Source organism: Carlito syrichta, unplaced genomic scaffold, assembly GCF_000164805.1.
Source record: "Carlito syrichta isolate Samal-C Ts95f unplaced genomic scaffold, Tarsius_syrichta-2.0.1 Scaffold310483, whole genome shotgun sequence".
NCBI lineage: Eukaryota > Metazoa > Chordata > Mammalia > Primates > Tarsiidae > Carlito > Carlito syrichta.
In genome coordinates, this window is record NW_007254579.1 from 55,120 (window position 1) to 68,136 (window position 13,017).

At 35.2% G+C, this 13,017-nt stretch overlaps 1 protein-coding gene across 1 annotated transcript in view; it reads right to left on the bottom strand.

Moving 5' to 3' along the window:
• LOC103270852 (receptor-type tyrosine-protein phosphatase R) overlaps positions 1-13,017 on the bottom strand; it is a 57,738-nt gene that overhangs the window by 16,703 nt on the left and 28,018 nt on the right. Inside the window, exons 4-5 of the mRNA XM_008068355.2 lie at positions 12,029-12,139; positions 2,262-2,530 (exon numbers count right to left, since the gene is read on the bottom strand). Coding sequence (XP_008066546.2) covers positions 2,262-2,530; positions 12,029-12,139 — 380 coding nt within the window. The remainder of the gene's footprint in view (positions 1-2,261; positions 2,531-12,028; positions 12,140-13,017) is intronic.

The window sequence follows — 13,017 nt, forward strand, 5'->3', positions numbered from 1 at the left end:
GCTTTGGATTTGGTAATAAGACCAATGATAATAGTATAGGAATGAAATAGCAAGGATGGAAGGTTGAAGACCAATAAGGTGACAAATATACTCACTGTTTTTTAAAGACACTGAAGAAAGAATGAAAAAACCAAGAACCAGAGGAGGAATTGGGTTGAGTTTCTTTGATACAAAAGATAACCTATTTCTATGCTAAGGGGATTGCATTAGCAAACAGAGTACAGTTGAAGGCAGAAAAGGAAAATTGATAGAGTAGGTCACTAGGGCTGAGGGGAATGACCTGGACCTCTTGTGGAGAGAATAAGTTTCTCCTACTCTGAGGTGGAAGGAAGTGGGAGGTGGAAGGAGGGAATGCAGGGAAGTTTGTAGTTTAGGAGATGGAAAATCTACTTAACATGAATTACGCACTTGCTCTGTAGAACCCCCATGTGGACCACAGAGATGAGTAGGATACTATCAACATATTTTCTCTTCTCAAACATTTACTTCAATTAGATGAATGAACATATATTCAACCTTATGCTCCTTGAAATTCCAACATGCCTAGCAGTGATCTACAGAGGGCAGGATGCTGGCAACAGCTACTCCCCCATATGATTTTATAATGACCTTGCTTAGAAGTGGTAGTGCATGGTGATAATAACAATTAGTCTTACATTCAGTCAGTCTTATTATATTCTTTATTATAGATATCTTTATTATAGATATTGCCTGCATCCAGGTAGACCTTTCTTGCCACCTTGCCCTTGGTTCACCATTGATGCTCAGATCTCTGCTTTGAGGTTTTTCTTTGAAGCAAACACAAATGCACAAAAATCATTTGGGTAACAAGAATAAAAGAACCAGAAGGAAGCTACAAAATCAACTTTAACCCTCTCATAGTTTAGAAGAAGAAAAGTGAAAATAGGTGAATGACTCAAGTGAGGCCACCTAATTCAGGAATGACAGGTCTGGGTCTAGAATCCAGTTCCTTCTCATAGTTAGTCTGAGGGAGAAAATTCCCTTCTTGTCTACCTTTCCACACTTAATCTTAGAGATAAATAGGGTATCCAAGTAAGGAAACATCACATAGATGCCCACACAGCGGTCCATCAGGAAACCAGCAGATATTTTGAAGGAGCAGGTAAGAATGACTTGATCATTGTGGGGTCAAAGTGCTCACCCTTTAAGGGCCTTTGAAGATTAACAAATCCTTTTCTTTTCATGTTATCCATTGTTCTTTGACAACACTTTCAAAGAATTTTGAATGGTCAGTTTTATCTTCTGCAGTTCTTAAAATCCCAAACTATATTTTCTGAAGGTTGTATGCATGTGTGTGCATGTGTGTGTGTGCGTGTGTGTGTGTAAACCATAACTATTTGAATATATATTTGCAAGTATATATATACTATTTGCATATAATTTATATGTGTGACCTAAAAACCTAAGATAACAAAAAAGACAATGAAAGAAAATGGAGACATAGTAAAATAAGAGGAGAAAGAACCTAGAACTGTACTTTGGGAAGTCTTACTTCCCCTGCTACCTTGGTGTTCTATGTTGTATATAATACAAATCATGTTTTAAATATAAAAATGACACTATTTTAAGGCACACCATGAAAAAACTTTACTTAATGTTTTTGGGAAGCAAAAAATTAGTCCCTCATTTATGCATTTTGTATATTATACTTTTCTTGTATGGGATTTGCTTTAAATGGAAATATATCGGTATAAAGTGCATATCATGTATAATAAATTACAAAGGCAGGTAAGGGACCAAAAATAATTTCATGGGCCTTCATATTGAATGTTTGTTGTGGTTAAAAAAGCAGAGGTAAAACTTTGTATAAAATTAATTTGTGATTTAGTCTCCTTCTATCTGACTCCAAATAATGTGGATATTTGCAGGAAACACTCTGAGTTCTTTCTCAATCCCTCTACCTACCAGAGCTTGATGACAATTAAACAAGATAGCATCATGTGAGGTCAGTGAACCTCAATAAGGACTCAATAAATTGTAATAGAAAATGCCTTGTAGCTGAAGATGGACTATGCTTGGGTCTATACAAGCTTAACAGAATCAGAGGTACCTGAAACATTAAATATAACACAGCTATATTATTTTGGGAGACAAGAAATACTACTTCATCCTGGTGTCCATTGGTGAATGATTCTACCCAATTATGTCAATCATTTCTAGGTCTTTTTTTATTTAGTTAATGAACACTCTTAAAAAATTGTAAGAAGCCACAAGTAGAGGGATACAGAACACAGTCTTACCTCTCTTGAAGTCCAATGGGCTTCATTTTGAAAGGAGAAGGACAGACAGAGGTAGAGGTGGTAGCTTTGATCTCAGGCGTGCATCGGCCTTGGGGGTCCACAACAACGTTCAGCACCTTTGGGGCCTGCTCAGGTTGGACCATGCTGTGGACTGACTTCACCTCAGACTGTGCTGGCTGTAGTACAATGGGTGATAGGTGGATCACCTGGTTTTTTTCTTTATCTTGTCTCAAGGAAAGTTGAAACCTTTCTTTTAATCTGTAAAGTATCTACAAAAGGAGATATAAGGGAATTTTGTCACATTTTCTCACATTAAATAACAGAGTATGATCTGTTCCATCCCAACCTAGAATAAAGCTTCAATGATAAAGTAAGCAAAAGTAGGATGGTTTTTCAGTTTTGTGGTATTGAGATTTTTCTCAAGGTAATATGTTGGTATTTCTAGTTGTGTTGCACATATATAACAAATATTTGTGTACATGAAATCTGTTCCTCACAGACATATTCAAAAGCAATATTAGTTTGATCACACGGGAATTCTTACTTGAGATGACTGAAATGGTAGGCTTATAGAAGGAACAGCCATGAAACACAGACATATGACATTTATAGAAGCAGAGATCTAATCTAGTCTGGCATAGAGGGAAGAAGTCTTGCAAATGATTGATAAAAGAATAGTTATGCTATAAATTATAATTTCTTATGTTGGTAAATATTCCATTAATCATACATCAACTTGAGTGTCAGGTAAACACTTAACAAAATTAAATTTAGGGCATCTGTCAAATAATAATTTGGGCAATCCTAATTTTCTTTCCCTTCATTTTTAATGCATGTAGAAAAAAGCAAAAGGATTACTTTCATTCTCAGAGTTTCTTTTGGTATGACTAACTCAATGCACAAATTATAGGATTTTCACTTTTAAAAGAATTGGACTGATTTTGCTGAGCCATTCCACAGACCAAATTGTGAGATGAGCAAAGTAGTAAAATTTCTAATTTGTGCCCTTAGGCTTTCCTTTTTATAGCCCTTTCTATTTTTTTTTTTTTTTTTTAATGCTGGTGCCTCTATTCCAATTCCTGAGGAAACTAGATATCCTGGTATTTCTTCAAGTCTTTTCTCAGGTCTTTTCTTAAGTCTTAATTCCCATAAAAATGTCACTTAACTCACTACCTGCAATTATCTGAAGGCATACAGCAGTGATGACACCTGCATCTGAGGAAGTTTTAAGCCAATTGAACTCCCCTGTTTAATTTCTGGAATCTATGAGCTGAATGAGTATTATTTTTGGCTTTTCTGGAACTTTGCAATTATATTTACCACTTCAAAATTCCTTTAAATTCTAGTAATCTCGATATTTCAAATTTCCTGGAAAGATACAATCTAAATATATGTGTATATGAATATATATTTATTTCTTGTAGCAGGATTATAAACAGAAAATTAGAAAGAAAATTAGAGAAGAATTTGTCTGAAATTATGGAGGAAATAAATACGTTTGAGAATTTGTTTCAGTTCAGTTTTAGAAAATATTTGCCTAGTATTCTTAAAATAATATTGGGAAAATAAAGTCTGTTTAGCAAAATACAATTATCAGAAAGAATCAAGATAAAATAAGAAGCACAACAATCTAAGACGAAAAGATAGACTGAGATTTAAAAAAAGAATCTAAACAACTGAAAACTCAGTAGCAGGATGTAAGTCTTCTTTGCAAGCAATAAAAAACGGAACCGACAGTGCAGAAAATAAAATCAGTGGTACTCACAGACGTCAAACTTGAGAGAGTGCATGAAACGTAGAAAGAAAGAATAAGGAGATGAGTATGAAAACAAGAGAAAAGATAGGACATGGAAGTCAGAGAGAGTCATTGTAAATGATAAACCAGATTAAATGAAAGAGAAGGAAGTCATTCAAAGTGATTTTTCCTTGCCTACTTTGTGTCATGTGCTATGAAAGGTAGAGAATATTTTGCTGTGAGCAAAATAGATGCCTTCTGTTCCTACAGAACTTAGAGATATGGAATCAGAAAAGGTTTTAGGTTAAAAAAAATCCTCAAATCCACGTATGTCAATTGAATGAAGAGTAAATGTGAGAAGAAAAGGAGTAATTCTCATCACTTTGGGAATAAAAGTATATTTCAAAGGATGCATGGATTTTATACCTAGACAAATTGATGTTCATGTACATAAAGCCAACAAGAAGAATTTCTCAAATATACAAAGTCTACAAAACTATATTACCCATGTCTCTTTCTGAAAAAAAATTTACTTAAGGATATACTCACAATCATGAACAAGATAATTCAAGATTAAAAACTAAAGAGCTAGAAATTGTAATATAAAAAGTTTTAAAATTACTTAAACAAAGCATGAAACTAAACTAAATCTCAGATCCAACATCCTAAATTGAAGTAACAAGAAAGAAGGCTAAGAGAGGTAGAAAAATAAGGGTGAATGTACACTGAACTACTTTTAAATTAGAGATAGAAAGAATTTGAGTGAGAATGGTCATTAGAGATCTTTCTGACCTCATTGCACATGGAGGAAACAGGTCTCTCTGAACAATGGGCTTGCAGGAAGCCAACAATTAGTTGGGGCAGAGCCTAACCCTAAAGCAGTTCTGACTTGTAGTCCTAAGCATTTTCCACCACCCTTGTACACTTCTGCTGCTGTTCTTCCTCACACCACCATTCTTAAGATTGACTATGAAACCACATCTGCGACAGGTCTGATTCTCACCAATGGGTTTCAAGACCACTAAATTTGAGAGTGTGCTTTTTGTAGATTGCAAGGAAGTCTCCCTAAGGAAAAAAACTATGCACCTATGAGTATAACGAGAAATGCATATTATACATTGAACTGCCAGGGAAGGAAGGAGAAAACTTACTATCTTTTATGTCCATTCGTTTCCTCATAACCTGGAAACTTTTATAATGGTAGTATTTATTGACTCTAGTAGGGTAAAGCTAAATCTTAAATTTTGAAAAATAAGAGATTTAGAATATTCACATGACAAATATTACTGAGTAAGAAAAGACCATGTCTAATACTAAGTGACAAGCCTTCTTATCTTTATCATAATTACTTTCAAACAAGGAAATTATGTTTTTTAAGCTACTGGATAGAAAAAAACTGAAGATGAATGGCTTTATCAGGTGCACAGTGCCCAAGGTTTTTAACTTAATGTTTTTCAGTCTCCATGACACTCGTAGTATAAAAACAAAACCCACACTGGAAGAATACCAATTAAATGATACATATATCTTAAGCTTATAATATATGTATCATCTGATTGGTATTGAATGATGAGACAATGGGATTTAAGATTGAATAGTTTCTTTTTTTTTTTAATTGCAAGCAAGTTATTTTCCCGAATGAAGGAGACATATATATCTGCATCTTGACAAAAATACATTTAGTAGAAGAAGATAATGCATATATTGCACATTCTAAGCTCTTCATGTCTAAATATATATGTATATCAGAACATTTGCTTGCCTCATTTACCTTTGAATTTTAGAGAAACATATTTCAACAATGAAAATGAGAAAGCCAAGGTAATGTTAACCTTCTCAATTGTTCTTGACAGGTCACTTTTATGATTATAATAGTGTGAAACAAGGTCTAGTCCAAAGTCCTTCCTTATCATTCACAAGCTTATATTTTTGATGAGGAACCTTTGTAACATATTTTACAGTCAGTCATCTGTTTACTTCATCTCTGGTTAGAGGTCAACTTTTCAACCTGTCTCTGATTTCTACATCTTTAATTAAGGGAATGCAGACCTGGGGAATGTGTAATGTGTTTAAGTCACTGTCTAAAATACTCGACATTGGGCTGTTGGGAAAAATGTGGAAAAAATTGAAGAAGCTTGTATTTAGTAATAGGAAAGTGATCATGAAATTAAGCTATCAGGCAGTGATTCCCAACTGGCAGGGATCTTGCCCTTCAGGGGATATTTGGCAATGTCTGGAGATAATTTTGGTCATCATATTTGGAGGGGGGGAGGGAAAAGAGAAGGAGTGCTACTGGCATCTAGTGAGCAGAGGTTGGGGTTCTGTAAAATACCCTACAAAGCATAGGAAAGACCACCACCCCAACATAAATAATAATCAGTTCAAAATACCACTAGTGCTGCTGCCGGGAAGTGGTTCAAGGAATCTTTAAAATCATCTGGTATCATCTCCTCATTTCATATTTAAGCCCAGAGTATTTGCATGATTTAGGGAAGGTTGGAAATAAAATCTAAAATCCAGGTTTTCTCACTTCTAGACATGTGATCATTCAACGCTACTGTTTCTTCCAAATCCTCATATCCTTCTCTAAAACCTCTTTCCCAAAATCTCTGGAAAGGTGTGTCAGAGATTTTTCTGCACAGATTGAGGTCTGGAATACAGCATATGCATATTTCTCTCTGTAAATGCATGCTGTATTTAAAACTCAATCTAATGACTTACTATAGCAATGGCAAGTCAACATTTTCCCTTTATCTTTAGAAGCATATTTGAATGATGGATAAAGTCATTTGAAAAAGGAAAAGAGAAAGTATTATAGAATGAGAGTAACCTACAAGTCAAACACGATAGCAAGAGAAAAACACAATAGTGGGAACAAGTGAACCAGAGAAACAGCAATGGGAGAAAGCTAAAAAAAAAAAAAAAAAAAATCCTATGCAATTTGTTTGCAGTTTATAATTTTCATTAAAATATCTCATAAGTAGCACGAAGCATTCTGTTTGGATTAAAATATGTTCGAATTTTAAAGTGATGCCACCAACCAACAGTCTGTAGCATTTGTTCTTTATAGTATTTACAGCTAGCTCTCAAAGAGCTCATTCATTCTTTTCTTTGAATAAACATGAATCAACCCGTACTACGCTCCATAAATAAAATTACATGGATACAAAGGTAGCACAGAACTCTGTCCTCAAGAAACTGACAGACTCCAGAAGAGACAGATGTGCAAACATTATGTCCAGTCCAAAGTACTAAGTGCAAAAATAGAGGTGTGCCCATGGCACACAGGAATGGTGTGGCACCCATTAATCAGTTCTGCCTGGGTGGAATGGCTTTGATAAGTGTAGCCATTCTCAACTGTTACTGGACCCATTTGTGGCCAGAAATAGCTATCCACAAGACAGAGTGATCGGACTAAAAGAAATCAAAGTGTGATTCCCTTGTAGAATCAAAAAATCCTGATAAAGAATTTCAGTCCAAACTTTCTATCCAGACAGCCTTGGGTTTGAATTCCTCCCCTCTCTTATCACCCTCCCCCACCACATACCAAATGCCTATTCCTTGCATGTTTTTGGTCAAGTCTCTTACCTTTTCTAAATCTTGGTTTCTCTCATTAGTAAAATTAGAAAACCAAAATATATTGTTTAGTACCAGACAGTCAATTTAGTATCAGTTTAAGTACCAATAAGTGTGCAATAAATAAAAAAGAATTATTACTATTGTTGCTATTGCTATTATTAAGAGGGTTGAATTCTTCTTAATACAGAAAAAAGATGAAAATTAGTTTGAGATATATGCTTACTTTGGAAATGATTCCATAACCAATGATTCCAGCTAAAAATATAGTCTTGTTTCTCTTAGTCCCTAGGGATTATAGACAACAAGTTAAAAAGTGTGGCTATTTATGTCCACTTTTGACATGTATTTACTGTGTAATGCTTGGGCTACAGCAGATGGTTTGATATAGGCTTTCTTGCTTCAGCTACCAGACTAGAGAGGCTCTTTGCAACACAGGCTGTCCTATGGATCTAACAGGCCAGTGCTTTTATTGACCCAAACAGCTGTTTTATATGATTTCTAAAACTTTCCAGAAGCAATCTGGCCTGTAGATATCTCGACCTACACTGCATAAATGTCTTTGCAGTTGTTATAAACCTATAGGTGCGTTTGAAGGTTTAATTTAGATGATAACTGGTGTTCTTTCTATTACTGGTTCAAGTTTAAGAAGTAATTCTTCTCAGTAATAAGTTTCCTTCATCTAAAACAGACTGAATGGTTTGGAAGTTGCCCACACATTTTTTCTTGGAAAATTGTATTTGTCTATTTGTTGCTCCACCCACTCTACATTCACATTTGTGAGGTACTAAATAAGTCACATATTTGAAAATGTCATGCCTGTCTAATTTTATGCCTGGAAACTTTAAAAAAAATATTTTAAGGAAAGTAAACAATATGCCACATTTCAAAATTTTTGCCGGATCTCATGTTATTGTTATACAGTACATGCAACCCTCCATGACAGTAATTTAGTTATATAATTTCATAATAAAACCACATGCTTTTCCTTTCTATGGTATGTAGGAAGGCTGGATGCAAACAGCAGCACTTGATCTTTCATAAATATAATGGATGTTATAGGAAAATTCTGAGTTACATCTTCTCTTTGCCAAGGAATCAACAAAACTATAGGAAACAGAATCGGAAGTATGTCTTTCAGAATCACACAACTTTTACTGAGAGATCCCAGCAAAAACCTTACTTTAAATCAAGGTAATTATTAAAAATATTTGAACACTTATACAGATGAGCTTGTTTTAGAGAATCACACTTGACATTCCCCTAAATGCGAACTCTTAATTTCTCTGTGGTGAATTGCATCAGATAAACTTAGCTTCATCTTAATCCTGTTCGGTAGTATTTATTTTCCTACAAATATCAATTTCCTGTCTGTGTGCTGCTGGTTCCCCTGTTACTTTTTTAAGTGACTCTTTCATATGAAAATTTAAGATAGTGTTTGAAATCGATCATCTTAATTTCTCCTTTCATTTATTCAAGAACTATCTGAATACACTAGTCCCTACCCCAACATATTTCTCTCCCAGAAAATGGGAACACAGGCACTCAAGCCAGATAATCTGGGAGTTATCCTTAACTTTTTTCCTTCTCCTTGAGAATGAGAACACAGCAAGTCCTGTCAGTTCTACCTTCAAATAGATCCCAATTCTTCACTTCTCTCTCTTCACTACCTGTTTTGGCCACAACATCTTCTTCATCAGATTATTGTGGAAGCCTCTAGAAGGTTCCTCCTCTTCCCACAATTCATCCCATCCTCTGTCCCTAACTACTCTCCATCAGCAGAGAATGTGATCTTTTAAACACACACAGCGGATCACATCAAGACTCTGACTAAAACACTCAGTTTCCTCCTTCCCCTTGATCCTGAACAGGCTAAGCTTATTCTCGTTCCACCCACTGTACTCTCCGCTGGGTGAGGTGGGGGAGTCCTTTTCCCACATTTTCATCTATTGGTCTCAAACGCGTCAGGTTGTTCTGCTCCACTCACTCATTATGATGTTACCTTCTTTGTGGCAATTATCACTATTTAGTTTTTTTTTTTAAATTAATACACTATCTTTTGAGTGCAGTTTTAGGTTTACATAAAAATGGAGCTGAAAGTACCTAGTTCCCATATGCCCATCTCCCCTACCTCTGCAGTTTCCCCTATGACTTACATCTTGCGTTAGTGTAGTTCAGTTGTTACAACTGGTGAACCAATATTGATGTATTATTATTAACTAAAGTCCACAGGGTATATTAGGACTCAGTCTGTGTTGTGCATTCTGTGGATTTTGATAAATCCATAATGTCATGTAGTCTCCATCATAGAATACAAAATAGTTCACTGCCCTAAAATCTGCTGTCTTCTACCTCATCATTCCCACCACCAGCCACCTCCCGTCCCCCACCAAGCTCTGGCAGCCACTATCTTTTCACTGTCTCTATAGTTTTTATTTTTTATTCACTATTTGATTATTTTGTTTTATTTTAAAGATATGGAGTACAATTCAGGGTTAGATATACAAATAGTCATTGTACAGGTAAAGTTTGGGCCTCACTTTGACTTAATTATTGTCTGTGTCACCCTTCTATAAAAAAGACTTCAAGAGAACAGGGACCTTATCTGTCTAGTTTTCTCCTTTGCTCACTGTGCCAACAACAAATAAGCCCACAGTGGATACTCTGCAGAAATATGTTGATTGAATGAATGGATGAATCTACTGACTAACCCGAGAGAGCAATCAGCTATACCTTTGAAATACTCCTTTGAGTCATGCTCTGGCCCCAAGTGGTTGCTGAGTTAGAAATGCAGACTCTGGAATGTATCCTATATGTTCATAGCAAGCTCTGCTCTGTCTCTCCTGCCCTGTACTACTCAGAGGGTAGGGACGGATCTGTTTCCCCACCTCCTTCCTTTTATCTTAGCCTTTGCTCTTCTGAATTACATCCATTTATCCCTTGAACAGTCTCCATTTTTATTACCCTCTACCCCTTTCTATCTCCATCTTTTTTCATCTGTGAAGCAGAAAAACACCCCAATTGTGACTGACAAGAGAGAGAACAGCCCTTGAGATTTCCTGTTTTAAAGAAAGAAGAACCACAGTTTCAAGTGCAATTGACCATAACAAGGAACCATACCCTTTAAAACAGTAAGAAATGTCCAGAAGTCTGTGCCACAATGTCCATAAAACCTCCAACCTTCTCTCATTATTTTTTCCCTTAATTCAACCATCTAAAATATAACAATTCATTTTCTTACTTGTTTATGAAATTATTCTCTTGTTTATTGAGTCACAATTTTTAGAAATTTTCTTTCTGAATACCCAACACATTGGAGATGCCTCTGAATTCATTATGACAGAAGCTTCAGGATATTCTTGCTACTTCCTATATTTTGGACTCTAGGAAACATGCCCGACTCTACCCTATTTAGGGCCTTATTTGTTTTATATTCTTCAAATTTAGACCCATGAGGTCTCTTTCTTTCCAGACTGAGCCCTAATCTTTCCAACAGAAAAAGGGAGCACAGCAGGGGGAGCACAAATGAACAAAATCCAGTAAAATGCTTAGCAGCACTTGATTGTGGGTAGAATAAGGAGCAGAATGTCTTAGGGGGTATTTAAAAACTAAAAAATGTATTTTTTAGAGTATGCAAAATTAAAAAGAACACAGCGCACAAGAAAAAACATTAAAATCCATTTGTAAACTTTGAATATTACACACATCATGAAATTTTTAAGCGTTTAAAAAAAAACAAAACAAAAAACTTATGCTACTGAAAAGGTAACTATTAACTCATACAATACCAAACAGCATTGCCTAATTTAGTGGGTTAGGTTTATTTTGGGCTCAATTTTTAAAATTAGGAATATGTGTCCAAAGGCTACACATTGTCACAGAGCTACTGCAATATTTAGATTAATATTTTCATACTATTTATCCACCTAAAAAAATTAGTAGGTAGTCTAACCTAATTTAGCCTCTGAGGCTATAATCATCTCCTTTTCACAGAATGCTTTCAAGGACCTTTAAAAATAAGGAAATCAACCATTCCCTAAGGGACTAAGCTTGCCCCAAAGACATATCTCTTTTTAAAATTTTTCCTGAGTCCCATAAAGATGATATAAAAGAGGAAATAAAGTAAGCCCAAAGTGTGCCCATGAGACTTTAATGACTTTGAGGGCTTCAGTGGCCTCAGTAAATCACTTTCTAAAGCTTTATTCTCAGGGTTGATCAAGTTACTAAGAACTTCATTGCAATTACAGTCTTATTATTCAGGTCAGCATCCATAATTCCATAGGCTTTCCTTTAGCAACCGCTTTGCTGTCAAATATGAAATATATCTAATCTAACAGGATCACAGTCTTACTTCTGCTACCCAAGTCATTTTAGCATTCACTCAAATTGCAATGTATCCAATAATATTAAGCAGTGGGTTCAGCAAAGGATAAAGTACACAAAGAAGCAAACTTACCATCAAACACGTTACTATAATAACAAAGATGCTGAGAAAAATGACAACAGCATAAAATCCTTCTTTGCTCCAGATTTTGTCCGCTTCATGCTGCCCTTGTAAAACATTTTTCTTTAAAAGCAAAACAGAAAGTCCGACGTTAAATGAGAGCCTGAGAAAACTGGCGTTCTTATCAGACACTAAACATATTTTTAGCTTTATTTCATTCAGTGTAGTGGAACACACCTACACCCCTCGCTACCAGAGCGGCTTCTTAAACTGCTCTAAGACAACAGACTGTCACCCTAGACATCAAGAGATTGTTTAGTCTCCTGTGCGAGGAGCAAGCATGCTGGGCATAGCATCCTCAGGTCCTGGGTTTCCTAAATGTCCCTCACCATTTCTCTTGGAAACTACCTGGCTCATAGGTAAGAGAGTTCTGTTCTTTTCTGTGACAGGATATTGTTTCTGAAGATTTCCTTACTCTGTTTTAAGTCTCCTCCCACAGCATCAACACCCTGGTTTATGTGCTGTAACACTGCTTTTTACTTTTAAACAAAAGTGAAACAGGTGCAAACAAAAGCTTGTGATGTATTGAAAAACAGAACAACAATGTCAGGATTATTTCCTCCTTTTTTTTCTTTATCACATCCTTTTTTAAAAAATGGAGTCTATTTTGTCAAAATCTGGCTAAAGTACAATCTCAATCATATGCATATTTAGCATATTATATATATATATTTAAAATAGCAGGGAACACCAAGAAGTTCAGAATTATTTGGTAATAAAGGGTAAAATACATAGTTTTATTCTGATTTTTGTCATTTTTGTTCACTACTTTGGGAGTATTAGAGTGGAGAAGAAGCATGAATAAAATGTGAATGAGTTTCTTAGTTTTATTTCATCCGTTCTTTTTAAAAAAGCATATTGACTAAAATAATTTCTTAGAATAAATTATGTCTTATAATTTAGTGACAGCATAGATTTATAGTTAATGAAATTTTAACTTG